This window comes from Centrocercus urophasianus, unplaced genomic scaffold, assembly GCF_019232065.1.
Source record: "Centrocercus urophasianus isolate 14NV4802_14NV808 unplaced genomic scaffold, USGS_Curo_1.0 seq_35, whole genome shotgun sequence".
NCBI lineage: Eukaryota > Metazoa > Chordata > Aves > Galliformes > Phasianidae > Centrocercus > Centrocercus urophasianus.
The window spans coordinates 8,513,286-8,530,371 of record NW_024884922.1 but is presented as its reverse complement, the minus strand read 5'-3'; the positions used below and the strand labels follow the sequence as shown (position 1 = coordinate 8,530,371).

At 50.6% G+C, this 17,086-nt stretch overlaps 1 protein-coding gene across 1 annotated transcript in view; it reads right to left on the bottom strand.

Annotated features, from left to right (window-relative positions):
• TCF4 (transcription factor 4) overlaps positions 1 to 17,086 on the bottom strand; it is an 84,422-nt gene that overhangs the window by 30,379 nt on the left and 36,957 nt on the right. Inside the window, exons 2-3 of the mRNA XM_042831140.1 lie at positions 4,319 to 4,380; positions 2,349 to 2,445 (exon numbers count right to left, since the gene is read on the bottom strand). Of these exons, the coding sequence (XP_042687074.1) occupies positions 2,349 to 2,445; positions 4,319 to 4,380 (159 nt within the window). The remainder of the gene's footprint in view (positions 1 to 2,348; positions 2,446 to 4,318; positions 4,381 to 17,086) is intronic.

Below are 17,086 nucleotides of genomic sequence, written 5' to 3'. Positions count from 1 at the left end.
TCGCAAAGACAAGCCAGATGTGTTTAATCAATGCATCGATCGTGCTATTTAAAAGCAATAAAGCCAGGCCCTCCCTCGGCTGCTGCTTCCCTCTCAGGAGCAGCTCCATGGAAGGCAGCAGCACACAACAGCACCAGACCGAGTCGGGGCAGGTGATAATCAGAGGCTCTTCATCAGCTGCCAAGAGGAAGAGCATGAAGTGAACTGCACAGCCCACCTCTGCAGGCACAGTCCACGCAGCACCCGTGGTGCTGGGGACAGGAATGGAGCAGTAACACAACATATCTGGAAAAATGGCAGCTGGGGGTCAGGACGCCCTCATTAAGGTGCAACGTGCATCTTCGTGGCAGCAATGTTCAGAATCCTTCCCAAGTCACCAATGCAGGCGTGATCAGCATGATTTTGTAGACGTCTCTGTCAAGGCAGCACTTCATGAGCATCAGCCACCCCATCAGCAGCACTCGTGGTCCGTGGTCTAGTCTCAAACAGTAGAAATGGAGCTGAGCTTCCCCACAGCGTTTCCATGGGAGGAAAACATCCACACAGCCCTGTGTCCCCAGCTCCTCCAGTACCGACATCCTGCATCCAAGAACACAGCAGCAGCACCACGGCACCCACAGCACAGCCCCACCAGCTCTGCTGCCCATCCGGACAGATGAGGAGCAGGGCACCCAACTGCTGGAGAGGCAGGCTGAGCCGTGGCTGTGGGTTGCAGGAGGCAGGCAGCAGTCCCGGCAGCACACAGGCTCCTTTTCAGTCACACAGGCTTGCACATATAACAGCTGGTGTGAGCAGAGCGTTGCCGGCCATACTGCCAGCCCAAAATTCCAGACTGCATCAACAGGCAAAAATAAAGGTGCCTCAGGAAGACGCACCAGCAGGCCACCAACACGATCCCGGCTGACACAAGGGCTGCAGGAGACACCTCCAGCACAGAGTCCACCTCCAGGTGAGCAGAGGCCACGCAAACCACTCTGCTGGAGACCAACGGGACTTCCAAGCAACAGTGAGGATCCAGAATTTGTCACTGGAATCCCCAGGGTCCGAATTCCCTCTGACTCTGAACGCACCTCTAGAAAACAACTATTTCTTCAATCAGGCGAAACCAGTATTTTCACTGAGCAAAAACAATCAGGCAGGAATGAGGTTTTTCTGTAACCCAAGGGCAGGCAGAAGCGACTTTTAAGTTCTTCAGATCCAAATTAAAGGTTAAACTTGAAAGCGCCCCACGGCCCAGTGGGTTGCACAGAAGTGCATGGCTGTTTGTGAAGTGCCTTTGTGCACCACCTAAAGCCCCATGGCGTGAGTTAAGAAGGGAGTGTTGAAATTTCCATGCTTTTTTTGGCACGTATCGGAGCCTCTAAAACTGTTGTAACCATGTCGTGGATGTGAGTACGTACAAACGACTACAAGCTCCAACACTGCCCCATATGTTAAACAACTCACTAATATTTCCCAGTATTAAAAGACGAGGCATATTTCAGGGACGTATATTGGAGCTGAAGAATGATGTATCGCAGTTACAGCCCCATGTTTTCTTTGGCTCGCACTCAACCCTTTATAGCAACGCATTCGGTTCGTTCACTGACAGCCGCAGAAGAAGGGTGTGATCCTGGCCGGGCGCAAACATTACTAATATTTTTACATCATATATTTACTTTAACCGAACTCATTTATCAGCCGTAATTAAAAAAAAAAAGTCGCTATCACTGGCTTACAAGCAACTGCAGCCCCGCCGAACGGGATGCAGGGGCGTCACAGATTTCTATCGCAGGGGGTGACGAGGGAGAGGGGCAGCGCCGCGGGCAGAGCAGACCTGCTGCTCCCAGCATCCCAGCGGCGGGAGGCTGCGCACAGGTCCCAGCAGGCAGCACCCAGCGCGCTCCAAAGCAAACAAAGGCTCCAGTGTCCCCCCACTGCCATTGATCCCTTTCCTTTTGTGAACGTACAGTCGGAATACTTTCAGAAAGCCCTTTCTATTCTGCTCAGTCCCGCTCAGAGCACGTCCTGATTTCCGCTGCCAGCTGGTCGCATCTCCAGAAAGGAAAGGCTTTGCCTTAGGACACGTACGTGCACCTCCTCCAGCAACGCTGCAGTCACCACATCAAAACCCACATCCCCCTCGCTGAGGAAAAAAACAGCCCTGGTCAGTAAACGGAACTCCTGAACGTTCTGAAACGGCGTTGCGGCCGAAAAAAACAAACCCGCGTTCCCACCCTTTGCACAAGCAGCCCCAGAAATGAGGACGAGGGATTTTACGCCCTCGGAGCTTTCCTCTGAGCTCAGCACTTCCAAAACCATTCACTTATCTCAACAGCGGAGTCAAATCAGGAAATTCGGTGTCTTACTTTGTATTCTGGAATTGACAAATGGAGGAGAGAGATTGTCATGTGACCCGAGGTCTCTGCTCGCCATATGATCATAGTGAGTCCCATCTCCATAGTTCTGGGGAGAAAAACACAATTTTACACATTTTAATGGCATTTCTCAAAACCTACAGGTCCACGCTTCCCTCCTACGCTTCAAGTCGGCCACACAGATTACTTCGCCTCTTGCTGTTTATCTATTCCGCGGAAAGTGATGCGTCACAGAGCATTTTTAAAGCTGTTTCCAATTTTTATTTCATTAGTAATTGACTTTGGTTTGCTCTCGTGTAATCCTGAGCAGGCAAAAGAGAAGAGGCTCCTGCGCTGTGCCGTCCTGCAGCGGCCCTCCCTGAGCACACTGCCTTCTTGCCCACAGCACAAGCATGAGCAGGAATTAGGCATTTATTCAACGTTCTGCTTCTCAGTTTGATTCTGACGTAGGAACTTGCTGTCCTAAGCACCTCACTGCTACGTACATACGACCGCATGTTGTGGGTGTGCAAAGTGGCACAACGCTGAGAAGAGAAAGCTGTGGGGAGACCTGGCTGTGGCCTTCCAGCACTCCAAGGGCATGTGCAGGAGGGAGAACGGCTGTTTGCGAGGGTGGGCAGGGACAGCACAAGGGGAATGGCCTTAAACTGAGAAGGGGAGGCTTAGGTTGGATATCAGGAGGAAGTTTTTCACTCACAGGGCGGTGAGGCACTGGCACAGGTTGCCCAAGGAGGCTGTGGATGCCCCATCCCTGCAGGCATTCAAGGCCAGGCTGGATGTGGCTCTGGGCAGCCTGGGCTGCTGTTGGTACGTAGCAGGGGGTTGGAACTGATGAGCGCTGTGCTCCTTTGCAACCCAGGCCATTCTAGGATTCTATGAGTCCAGGAAGCAGCCCCTCCTGGGCTCAGTGTCTGTGCACACAAGCAGTGCTTTGGGGCTCAGCACTTGCGCACTCAGCACAGCCCTCTGCCCCCTCCGAGCAGCTCAGCCTTATCTGCTGCAAACTGCAAGCCGTGTTCTGCTCCTCGGGCTCAGAGGCAGGCACAAGAAACCCATTTTCCTGCCGTGGAAACGCCAGCCCTGCTTCACAAAGAGGAACTGGCGAGGTCAGGCTGTGTGTGAGCCCACGTGCGGCCTGATTGAAACTCCACAACTCTCCCCAGGCTCACGCTCTTTTCTTTACATCCCAGAACGTAATTGTAAGCTCACATTCAAGTTTTTGCATGCATAAATAATGGTGTGTGCAAATTTCGAATTTACTTTTCAAAACATTTTTCCCCAGGAAGCAATACAAGTGTCAAGCCCGAAAAAAGGGGATAAAAATAAAACTGACAGATGTGAGCAGTGATGACGCAGCGGATGCTGGGCAGGGGGAGAAGGAGAAAAGGTGTGGGGTTGGGTCCCCCCAGGGGTGTTTGGGGACCCCTCACATTGGACACCACCCAGAAATTTGCCCAGTGGGGAAGGAGGAGCTCAGGCACCAGCCTGGATCCTTCGCATTAATTAGAAAACAATTAAAATGCAATTTAAACAAACTGGGTAAATGGGAGCATGAGTGAGAGCGTGGGCACTTTCTGCCCAGCTAGGAAATAGCAGTGTGTGCATGGCGGGGCTGGGACTCCCCCCCAGGAAGGGGGGCTGCCCAATTTGGGGGTGCCAGCACGCAGAAACCCAAAACAGAGCTCACAGGGCGCTCAGCACCCGCAGTGCTGCTCCGTGTCGCCGGCCAGACAGAACTGGAACTCCTGCTATCTGCAGCAGGTGCCAGATTCAGTCACAGCATCGGGCATGAATATTAAAATTAAAAAAAAAAAAAAAAAAAGGTTTCAAAGGGAAGACAAAACTACAGCCAACTTTGCATGCCCATTCCTCTATGCAATCAGGTGTAAGACTCGTAGTTAAGACTGTGAATTTACATAGGCAGGAAGTCTGGTTTGGGGAAAAAGATTAGATATACTTACCCTGGATGGACTAGGATGTCCTGCATTCCCCCAGGACCCTGAGCTAGTTCTGTCTTCTACATCTAGGGACAAAAAAGTTCTTTAGGCTTTATTGCAATAATTCTTTCCTTTTGTATAGGCACTTTTAAATTAATGTTTCAAATTAATCTCCTGTTGCCTTTAATTAAGAATCAGGCACGGGGCTACTACGACGGTAGTGGCTTCTGACCCACTGCTTAAATTAACTCATTTAAATTCACAGCAGCAATGAGACGGACCCTCAGGACCCCGAGGTCTGAGCAAAAGCAGCCCTGGCAGCTCAGCGAGCGCTGCACCATGGATGAGCAGCACGCAGGAAACAGACCCAGCTGGGACAGGCGCCTCAGGAGCACCAGGGTCACAGCAGCTCCTCTCCACCCCAGCTAGGATCCCACTTCCAAAAATTGCCCTGGCATTTGCACCAAGAAAAGCACATCCCCCAAGGCAAGCACGTCGCTATTTTCCCCTTTATCAACACAAAATTTACTGCAGTCATTGGCCGACCCCCCCCCCGCCCCCCAAAATAATTTAAGACCACCGGCATCTAGGTGGCTCCTGCCTCCATTTCAGAGGGCGTCTTTAAGAACAGCACCGCTCTGCGATGCTACGTGGTGACAAAAGCTGCTGCTGGGGATAAGGACCAAAGGACCAGCGCTGCTGCCATCTGCTCTGAACTCTGCGGCTGAACACCGACGCCTCCCGCGCAGCTGATGATGCAGCAGGGCTGGGCAGCATGGGCATGCCCTGCGACTGGGTGCAAGGAGGGAGCTGCAGCACAGCTCTGCTCTGACCTGCAGGCGGTCCTGAGCGCAGCCACGAGCTGCTCTCCACCATCCTTATGGGCAGCTCCCAACACGGGACATTCTGCGACTCCACGGCTGTGCGACAACAGCTCCCTCACCAAAAACAGGGCACAGCTCATGGAGATGCTGCGCCACCCACGAGTGCCTGGGCAGCGTGCTCAGGTGCAGGGTTTGAATCTTGGCGGCGCCGCGTGGAGCCCAGAGACGGGCTCTACAATCCTCGTGCAGCACACCAACGTCTCAGCACCATTTCTTGCCTTCTGCCAGGCAAAAAAAGCCGAAAACATCTGTGCTTGGTTTTGCTCAAGTCCTGAGCGCCCCCAACACCACGCAGGAGAGGAGCTGCCCTTCCACCTGGCACCGGTTCCTCCAGACCCACAGGGCTGGTAGGCGCTCGCTGAGAAGAAATCCAGCATCAGCACTTGGAAACGCGGGTGCTGGGACCAAATCTGGTTGATTTCCAGTATCAAAAGCCGAGACGTTTGTTCAGTTTAATACTTTCTCCCAGTTACAATCCCTATTATCTCAATAACAGATGAACGCGATAATAGCACAAGACACTCTTAGGTAAATATTTAATTAAGCTCCAGAAAAAGAAAGAAAATGTGTATCATTTACCTGACAGATCAGATCAACCATTCTATTAGGTTAATTAGGCATATTTTTAAAAATCATTTGTGTTATGTAACAGGCAATTAACTCTATAGAGCCCTGATCCATCGCCTGTTGAAAATCAATGGATATTATCCCACTGACTTTGACGGGCATCGTGCCACCCTCACGCTTCCAAAACCCATGCAGAACCCATCAGAAAAATTAGCGAGGGAAACGCAGACGGAGAGAAGCTGACGCGAGGCACCACCCGCAACGTTTTGCACACCTCTGCTCCATACTTCTTCGCACGGACACTGAATGGAGACCTGGAGCCACAGGGCTGGGTGCTGCAGGAGGAGCAGGACGATGCGCAGCGCAGCGCTGATGGAAGGACCTCTGCTTTCCTGAACAAGGAGGCATTATTCTCGCATCTCCCCACCAGGAACTGCATTTATTAGCGTGCTTATTTTATGTAAAAGCCACCTAATCTGAAATAACACTTGCTGTCACAGCCCCTCACGCTGGCTCGTGGTCAGGGCTAGCAGCAGGATTTATGCGACCATAAAGCTTTTCAGGCTGCTGCGTGGGACATTTTTATTTATATTTCAAGAATGCAGATGCTGAAGTCCCGGGGCGCTTTAACGAGGCACCTAAGCAAACACTCTGAGCTGTGTTTACAGCCACAGTCCCCCTCCAAATGCTCCAGATGCCCCAGAGAGCTGAGCCCTGCCCAGATGGCCTTTGTGGCGCACCATGCGTGTTCCTCCCACCTTTCCAATGGGCACAGGGCACTGTCACAACACACTGAGGTGCTGCAGCGTGTCCAGAGAGGGGAATGAGGCTGTGAGGGGTATGGAGCACAGTGCTGCGGGAGACCGAGGGAACGGGACGGGCAGGGAAGAGGAGCTGATGGTCGGTGGGCATGGTGGGGTGGGCTGGCAGATGGACTTGATGACTTCAGAGGTCTTTTCCAACCCTAATGACTGTATGATCGCATCCCTCCAGAGATCCAGGAAATGCATCACCGTGGAGCTGGCTGCTCCTGCCCACTGCTCTGCTCTCGTTTGAGCCCACACAGCACTCAAGTTCTTCCACCAGAGTTCGAAGTTTTGGACTCCGGTCAGAAAACGACAAGCAATGGCTCCTATCCCTTATCTTCAGGGGTTGTTTCTTAGCTTGCGACCAATTTTCTTTGTATTTAGACTTAAATGTGCAAACTACACTATATTACTCTGCAAAACATCAGTGAGAAGGCTTAATTAAGTAACACTGACAGATAAATCCATTTCTTTTGCAGTAATCAAATCAAAGCAGGTTGACATAACACAGGAACTTAATACAGTTATTCCCTCGTAATTGGAGAGAGGCCCTTTACTTCTCATTAAGCAATCTTCTGGGTATTGGCATAATAAGAAGGCTCAGGGTTTTAATACTGCCCTATATAAGCCCCAAGATACAGACCCCTTAAGCAAACATGCCAGATTATCTAATTCCTTGATCACAGTGGAAAATGTAGTTATTCTTTTAACTACTAATTCTTCATCTCAGCTCCAGTCAAAAAGAAGGAACTCCGTCTACAGCACGCACCAGCAGCCCCATACCAGCACCAGCTGGAGCTGAGGAAAAAGATAGATTATTTCTTTTCAATAAATGAGTTAAAAAACAACACTAAAAACTGCCTGTTTATCTGAGAAACTGAGACCCCCATAGCACTGCTCTGCTGTGAGCCCATAAGGGTTCCGTTCCCATGGGGAAGCCCACACCACTTCCACCTGAGCAGCACCCAGCCCAGCAGCGCTGCTCCCTCTGCAGAGGGGAAACAAGGCTCAGCAACTGGTAACAAGTCAATCCAGCCCAGTTTGCTAATAATTCAGCATGATAAATACCGCCAGATTTCCAAGCCCCTCAACCTTTTGCACCACGAGTTGCCACTTCTGCGATCCGGACAGCAGAGCCCTAATTGCACCCAGGTCAATGCAATGCTCTCCAGGGAGAGGCTCTCAGAGCTGGGATTCATCCCAGAGCACACAAACTTGAAGAGAGATGTCATTTTTCTCCAGAACTGGACTCCTGCAAATCGACCTCTCCCAAAAAGTTCCCAAGCAGAAATGTTAGGATTTAGGAAATCAGGGTTTGTTTTTTGTTTCTTTTTTTTTTTTTTCCTGGAAAAACACCCAAGCACATAAAAAACAAACCCTCCTTTGCAGGAATCATCCAAACAGAAAGTTGGGAAGCCATCCAGAACTGCAGAAGTGATATGGGATAATAAGTTAGGTGACCGTCATTTGATTTTGAGACTCCCACACTTTGAATAACAAATCTGGGCACACACATGGAGCCCGAAAATCACAGTGTGGGAGAAATGTTCCCTTGGTGAGCAGCAGCACGGCACTGCAGGCACTGCACCCCCAGGAACAGACGCGGAGGGGAAAAGAAACAAAGCTCAGGGCTGCCCAACCTGACTAACCAACTGAGGGCTGCCTCAGAAAGGTGCCACCTGAACCATCACGCACCAAAAAGACTGGATTGGCACACTGACCTCTGAGCAAAGCGACAGCAGCTTAGCAACTGGGTGAGACCAGAGGAAGAAGGAAGGGGCACGGTGGTTGATCCTTTGGTAGCAAAACTGATCAGCAATGCTGGCTTCCCCACCATTCCTCCCTGCACGCTGTTGAGCCGCGTGCCAGCAAGGAGCTGGGGGTGCTGCACCCAGAGAGCACTTTGGTCCCCACCGTGGTCTGAGCAGCACCTGGAGCAAGGGGAGAGCAAGCACTGGGCTAGCACTGCACTCTGCATGATGTTATCTGGAGGGACACAGATCAACACCCCCACCTGCACACATAAAGCCAGAGCAAGCCCAGAACCTCCTGTGTCACTACAGGATGCTGATTTGGGGTGTTTTAGTGCTCAAAGTCGTACCCGTTGGCTAAACCTCCTTGGTGCAGGAAGACAGGGGTGAGATTCTCCTTCCGGAGGAGCTTCCTGCTGTCCTCCATTCTACACCGTTGTCCTCAGTAATTTTCTTTAAATTCTCTCTTCTGGGAGAACCCTGCCCCTTACGCGACGGTGCTGGAGCAGGAAATGCAGAATTCTGCTCACCTTCACATCAGCTTTTAAAGGGGCTGAATAAACACTGCACCAAGCCAAAGCTGGCTCCTGAAGAAAGGTGATTTCATGTACATCAGTGCAAAATAACAGTCACCCGTGTGGTTACTCACGGCTCTGGCTCAGAAACAAAACTGTGTTCTTCTAATTCCAGAACAACCTAACAAACAAACCTGGAAAATATTTCAGTGCAGCAAAGCACCAACACAACTGGTGTGACTTCGTACCCACCGTGACCAAACAAAGTGTGCACGTCAGGGACCTCTGAGGAAAGCTGCTTGGAGAAAGAAGAAACAGGAAGGCTTTGGACAACAAAACAGTCCAACATCGGATGGACTGGATGATCTTTTAGGTCTTTTCTAACCTTGGTGATTCTACGATTCTATGATTCTATGATCTTCTTGTTTTTTGGGTTTTTTTGTTAATATGAACATGTATTGTTAGCATGGGGAGTCAAACACGTGCTCATCCTATTTTTATATTTCTGATACTTCATGTTTTCAGCAGATCACACTGCCAGAATATTGATGCGTGTGGCTTGTGGGGGTCCTCTCGCACCTCCCTCCTGCAGCCACTCACACAGCGCATGCTCACCCACTCCAGAACACCCCTTCCTATGCTCCCCTGAAAAAACAGCGTGCCAACCAACAGAAGTAGTTTTCTGAGGGATCTAACAGTGGAAACAAGGGAGAGGATGAAGATCTCAGCACAGGAGAGATATTTCCGTACGCGCGCCATACCGATGTTTGATCAGCATTTCCCATTGTATGGACTGCGGTTGTGTCAAAAATGAGAAGGGTGGGAAAAATCCGAGACTGTAATTATAACGATCACACTGAGACAAGTGCGATGAGCAGACAGCTCGGGACTGCTACGACCTCTTTGTGCTCTGAAGCACCTCTCACGCAGAACGCTGGCACCGCTAATACAAATCAGGTTAAACAAATCCACTTTGTGGATTGAGACTTTTCTGCTAAGTGTTTTGTTCTCCAAAAGAATATTTTCTCCTCAGAGCATTAAGACTTTTTAAGAGGTAAAAAAAAAAAAAAAAAAAAAAAAAAATTGAGCTGAGAAGAAAGTGACAAAAAACAGAAGAAGGATTAAAGACGAAGATGAAGAGTAAGCTGGCCGCCTGGACATTCTGCAGGCTAAGGGACAGGCACGTTCAAAACGCACTGATGCAAACCCTTCTGAAGACTTTGAGCTAAATGTCATCAGAAGACGAAGGGGAAATAGACAGGGAGGTGGCGTAGAAGACAGAAGGCAACCAGGGAAGTCAAGGATTGACTTCAGGCTTATGGAATCACGAAGGCTGGAAAGGATCTCCAAGGTCCTCAAGCCCGAACAGCAGCCCATCCTCACCATGCCCACTAACCGTGCCCCTGGAAGATCTCCAAGCCCAACTCATTCCCATCCCTCCCGTGTCCATTAGCCACATCCCTGAATAGCAAGAGGACGACGAGGGGTGGAGAAGACCCCTCTGATCACCACAGCTCATGCAGCCCTACGGGCTTGAGCAAGGCAGGGCACACAGACACACAGCTGGATTCACGCACCTCTCGCATGCAGGAAATGCACGTAGTCATCCTTCATGACAGTGGTGTAAAGAAAGCGTAGACTCAAAACGGGGAAATTCTACTCCTTATTTGATAAACAGTTCACCATGGGTTTGCTCTGAGGATTAGATCCAAAGCTTTAGGGTTTTTTCCCCTCAGAGAAGTAGGACCAGCTGCCAGAAACACGCAGTACGCTTCAACAGCTTCTGTTCAAGCCACAAATAATTGGAAAATTCATCTGAATCAGATACTCGTTTTGTTTCAGGATGGAATTCTCCAAGTCTGCATCCATGCTGTCCGAGGCTCCGCTCAGCAGCGCTCACCGCCCAGCACCGACACGTGCAAGGCCTCAACGGCCGCCAGTCGCAGCGCTGCCAACCAAGGGCTGTGCTGCCCCACCGCTGCCAACCAAGGGCTGTGCTGCCCCATCACTGCCAACCAAGGGCTGTGCTGCCCCACCTCCGGTGAGCCCACGCGCTGCACGCTGCGCTCAGCACAGCGGCACGAGCTCTGCTCCAACAACGCACAGGGCGCAAGCGCTGCCCGCGCGCACATCCCAGCCGCGGATCCCACTCGTGCTTTCCTCACTCCAGCCCTGCCTCAGCTTCTATCAGACCCGACGAAACCACAAGAGAAACGCTGCAAAAAGCAGCAAGGTGCCCAGGCAGACGACACTGCACTGCGCTTCCCGGCTCACCGGGTGACCGAGGCTTGATTTTGTCCTGGTTTGGATGGCTGGTGCCGGTGGTCCGAAGCACAACGCGTCTTTGGTTTCTTCTAACCTGAGACGGATGAGTAGGACAGTGCACATTTCTCAGCTATAAACCGAATGTGATTTACCAGCTCTGGCTGTCTAATTGCATTACATCTTCCTCTCTAGTCTATATTGATGTTAAAGTACTTAATTTCTACTTGCACTCAATAACCTAGAGCGCTCCTAAGTAATGACAGCTCACCCCACGGCCCCGGGGACACGACGTGCATTCCACACTGTAATCTAGAAATATTCAAGTGCGGATTTACTTAAGTTCTCCTCTTATTACCAGATTCTGAAGGTCTCGGAGGGAAGTCAGTGGACATCACAAATCCAAACGAGCAGCCCAAGCCAGAAGGTGACGGCGGAGACCTGCACATCACACTTCGAAATAAACTCTCCTTTGATTTGCTCGTTCACATGTTCCATGAGAGGACAAGCTTTGTGTGGGAAATCTGAACGCACAGGAACATTCTGATTTTCTGTGAGACATCCTGCAATGAGCAGTGCCACCACAAACAGAACAGACTGACACGTGAAAGAGGAGAACTGCAACAGCAAGGCAACCTGGCTGCCCACAGCCCGAGGAATGGTTTTGTACTTAGCTGTGCAAAGGCATCTTCAAGACACCGAGCCTCTGTGAGTGTCATTACTCTGAGACGCAGATGAAATTCTCAAAAAGTTATCTCTGCTCATGTAGTAACACTGCAAAATAGTGTTAAAAATAAATGCGTAACCTCACGCTTCAGATAAGAACTTTTCTTTTTTCTTTCCAGCAGAAGAGCAGTACCACGAAAATACATAAATATAAGGCAAGGGAAGCTAGTAGGGAAAGCTGTGCTTCAGATACAGCAGAGAGCTGCGTGTGCCACTCTGAGAGGTCCAGGCTGGACATCAGGAACAGATCAATGTCCCAGACAGCCACGCCACAGCGGCACAGCTGCACAGGGAGCAGTGGGTCCCCATCGCTGGGGGTGTTCCCCACCACGGGGATGCAGCACATGGGGACACAGGCAGCGGGCAGGGTGGGGGTAGAATGGGGTTGGGGACACCGGGGGTCCTCCCCAGCCTTAATGATTCCATGACTGGGTTTACGGATGCGGTTCCACGGCTGGGGATCCTGGGGGGCTATTCCAATCCTGACGATGCTGTGATGAAGGGCTGGTGGCCCTGCTGCACCATACTGCATGGATTCAGAGAGGGCACCAGGGCTCCCACGAAGCTCCAAAAAGGAGCAGCCGGGTTAGTGCTCCACTCGCGTGCATTAAGGAGATTATTTCCTGCTTCAAGACAGCCCCATAGCTTATAGCACCGTTTAGACAATGGTAGTTCAGCACACGGTAGGTAGCTGCACGAAAAATTATGTGGCCTCATTTGAAAGAAACCACACCATTAAACAGGCTGGAGGCACTTTAACTATGCCATGTTGCATCTGAGTGTAAAGAGAGCCACTACCTCCAGCAGAAACCAGGGGGAAAAGCTGGAAGCCAAGCATCTTCAAAATCAGGTAACGTGGTTGGGCGCTTTAAAAAATTAATCCAGGCATCCTCAGTTTAGTCCAGGAATGCCTACAAGAACCCAAGTCCTGGCACCTACATAGGACCGCCTCACCCTTTCCTGCGGCTCCTTGTGGGACACCAGGGTGAGGGCTGGCCGGTGGCATCAGAAAGACAAGAACTAAGAAAAAAGCATTAGAAATTTGGGTGGGGAATAATTCACTGACAGCTCAGCTCCAAAGATGCATCTCCTGGATCTGCTGCTCCACGCACTTCAGCACGTTGCAGTTATCTACACCAGATTTCACGGAGCAAACCAGCAGCTGGGCTCTGTACCTCCATAGCCAGCACACTACTGGTTAATTCCCAATATTTACGTTTCTTGGAGACAGAAAGATTAGTGAGGAATGTGTAACTGGAAAAAGTGGAGGTAAAAAATTAGGGAAAAAAGCCCCAAAACAGCCCCCAGCACAGCTCAGCCTTCTAATGGTTGCTATGAAAGTCACCAATTACAGCGACGGCAGCAAATAAACAACAGTGATGGCAAAGCACGCAGAGCTGATGGAAGGGAAATCAAACAGGGGCAGAAGAAAAATACCTCATGGAAGCAGAGGGCTTTCTGCTACACTTTGGAGAACAGTCCTTTCATTTAGGAGCACTTCTGAATGACTTCATCTATATGAAAATTACATTAAAGCTGCCCTAGATGTATTTGCATTTTAAGTGCGTCATGACAGCCCATAGCAAGCATCTCCTATTTACTGGACACGTGCTATTGTAAGACAATCCATATGTACCCGGGCAAAGAAAATGAACTGACAAGGGAACAAATCCTCCAGAAATCACATCTACAGAGGCGGTACACGACGGACTGCACAGTAACACAAAGGGCTTTTCAGGGCACGGAGCTCGCTACGGCTTCACACCTGCGCTGCCACCTCACCTGGCTTCCCCTGCACGGCCCCAGGACACGTGGGGATTGGAACAGATCGATGGCCAAGGAGGGCACTGCTTGGGATGCTGCTAAAACCATCACATACTGCTTTTCTCCCCAGAATGTCCATGGGAGTATGTTAGGCTGCCATGAGCTCTGAGGGAATGGGGTCCCAGCCTTCTCCACATACCTACTGGGAAGCTGTTGACACGTTCCTACAGAGATCCATGAGAGTAAGACTGCGAGTGACACTGGCTCCAAGGACCAGACGACAAAATAAATTGCCCCAAGTCATTTCACCTCTGTTCCAGAACCAGCTCTGCTGTGTGCCAATGCAGAGGATGGACCTCAGGATGAAACCCCTCCTTTCCAAATGTGCGCTCGAGCCAAAAGCTGATGCTGGAGTTCAGTCACACAGTGCTGAACCCAAACATCCAAACTCATGGAAAAATGCAGCTTCCTTCATCTGATTTTTCTCTTTTCTTTAAGTTTCCACGACACGCTCAGCTCAACTCTTGAATTTGCCGGGTTTTGGCTTTGTTTTTCGCTCTTGTTTTGCTCTGCTTCCCACTGCCAGCAGAAGTCAGAAAACCTCCCCATCGTTGAGAAGCAAAAAGCGAACACTGAGATAACTGCATCACATCTCCCTGGCCCCATGTGGTGCAAAGTCACACCAGCAGCCCTGCGCAGGAGGGTCTGAATGCTCTGCTGCCCTAAAAAAATACACTGACACTCATTACTCACCTTCCACAGCACGCACATTTCAGGCCCACATCACAGCCCTGACCAGCTGCTCCACAAACAACTCCACGTATCGGTGCCATGTGCACGGCACAGCTCCTCGCAGAACGGCCCTGGTGAGACCTGCATCTTTTGGCTACAATTCTGATGTGCTTTGTAAAGAAACAGACCTGTGAACATGCTCTAATAAGAGAACACGGATCTGCTTAAAGCCTTTAGGATTCAACGCTGAGATGCAGAGCCCTATTTATAATGCCTTCCCTGCAACATCACGACACCCAGGCCACGTCTCCCAGTTAAAGAGAAGCACTTAATGGCAAAGGAAATGCATGTGCAGTCAGATGCTCCCTTCAAAAGACAAGATAAACAACACAGGTGTGTGTATTTATCAACTGAGCACATCTGGGAAGAAAAACTCAAAAAAAGGAGCACAGGACTACGTTGGCGTCATCTTCATTATTTATCGTTTACATAGGGAAAGTCTATCTGTCTCCAACGATGCCAGTAATGCCTGATGATGAATCCTGATTTGGGCACCACGCCGCAGAAGTAAGCGCCTCTTTCTCATTCCAAGCTGTCTGGAACCAACATGTGCTGCACACATCCTTGGAGTTTGCTCCAGGGCTCTACAGCAGGCAACGAGGACGGGAAGGGCACCATTTGAGCACCACACTGCTGCCCCACCGCCACCACAAGCAGCATTTCCCTGCTGCTATCCATAAGGATAAAGAAACGCCCCATCCGGAGCAGGGCACGGCGCAGGCAGCTCGTGATGGCAACTGCGTCGGATGTGCAACGCCCTAGGTGCCTACCAACTAGTTCTGCACTGCAATAGGAAAGCTCAAAAAAAAAAAGGCAAGCAGCATGACATCCACATGAATGCCAAATTAATTCATTACGATCAGCGCTACCACAACGAGCACCAGATTAACTCATCACTGCAGAACACACAAAGCACGACCCGCTTCTTGCGCTCACCGGCAAAAACTAACGGGATGCCAGCCCCAACACAGGACTTCTCACGTGCAGGGGCATCCTGCACGTGGGCACAGCACTCCCACCTGCCCCAGCACACAGGTGGTTCTACACACAGATTATGAGCACGGGCATCTCAGCTGCTGCGGATCAGCCCCGGAACCAGCAGGGATGCTGCTCAATGAGGCAGTGGGAACGGGTTACACTAAGGCCAAGGGGAATGGTTTTAAACTGAGAAGGGGAGGCTTCGGTTGGGTATCAGGAGGAAGTTTTTCACCCAGAGGGTGGTAAGGCACTGGCACAGGTTGCCCAAGGAGGCTGTGGATGCCCCATCCCTGCAGGCATTCAGGGCCAGGCTGGATGTGGCTCTGGGCAGCCTGGGCTGCTGTTGGCGACCTGCACACAGCAGGGGGTTGGAACCAGATGAGCACTGTGCCCCTTTGCAACCCAGGCCATGCTGTGATTCTATGATTCTATGGGTTGGCAGTTGGGCATCGTGGTCCTCGAGCTCTTTTCCAGCCTTTACGATTTTGTGACTGTAGATCAATGAAGCTTACACTCTTCAAACCAGATGACACCACAGATTCCTGAGGCTTTCTGTTCCTTTTACAGGATAATAATGAATATCAAACAAATCTGCTTAAATTCCTCAGCCTCAACATTTATCCTGTATAGCTTCTGATACCAGAAGTATCAGGACTCTCAGATGGCTCTTTTCACTGGACTCTCAGGCAACTGTGCTTGCTTAAAAGGGAAGCCTGGGGAATTATCCTTCATTTGGGAAAAGCTCCACTGCTTCCTCAGCAGCTGAGGCACGGCTGCCATCCCTGGAGCTCATGCTGGGGATAACTTCTGTAACGGCAGCGTTTGGTTTCGAACTGGGGGTTCTGTGGGACTGGGCTGCAGAAGCCTCCCGCATCTCCCACATCCGAGCCCTGTACACGGCTCAGGCAGCAGCTGCTGGTTTGGGCTTGTCCATATGCTCAGAGGGAACAAACTGGGCTTTGCTCACCGCTCCTAGGGCGGCCACAATTCCTTTCTGAAGAAACTCATTAAAAAATAATAATTAAAAAGCCACCTGTAAGGGAAGGATATTCCAGCACCTGCACTCCATGCTGGACGTGAGGCTCAAAGCAGGACCTCTCCTACCCAAATTATGGGCCGGAAAGGCACCAGAAGGAGAAGCTCCAGCATTGCTGATGGCAACGCTCTGCCTTCAGATCGTCATTCAAGTCTTCCTGCTAAATTACAAGGACTTGGGAGAATGCTTCTGAGAATCAAGCCTGCAAAAGAGTCCAAATCTTTCTGAAGCGTTTTCAGCAAGTTCTGTATTCTTCCGTTACTGTTTTCCACCATTAAGAAATAAATCATCCTTACAGAAATAGAGAGTCCTCTGAAACAAAGCTACAGCATTTAAAGCTGCAGAGACATGGAAGTGCATGCGTGACATCCCTCCATCAAGGACCCATCCAGCAACCCCTGGGAGGAGAGCGGCGCTGCTCTGATAAAGCATAAAGAAAACTACGGCAGGCTCAGGAGGTGGGCACAGCATCTGGGTGTGAGTTCCTCTCAGGGCATCCAACCTCCCACCCGACTCGGCACTGGCCAAGGGCTTCTCCAGCAAAATTTGGGGGAAAGCATTCATTTTCCTTCCTTTTCTCCCTCCGTCTCTCCGCAGGATTTTGCGGGGCTGGACAGCAGGAATCCAGACCTCACTTCCAACCCAAACCTGGCCGTCCCTAATGGTAGCAACGCCAGCTAAGCTCCTCATCTTGGAAGATCCGATTTAAAA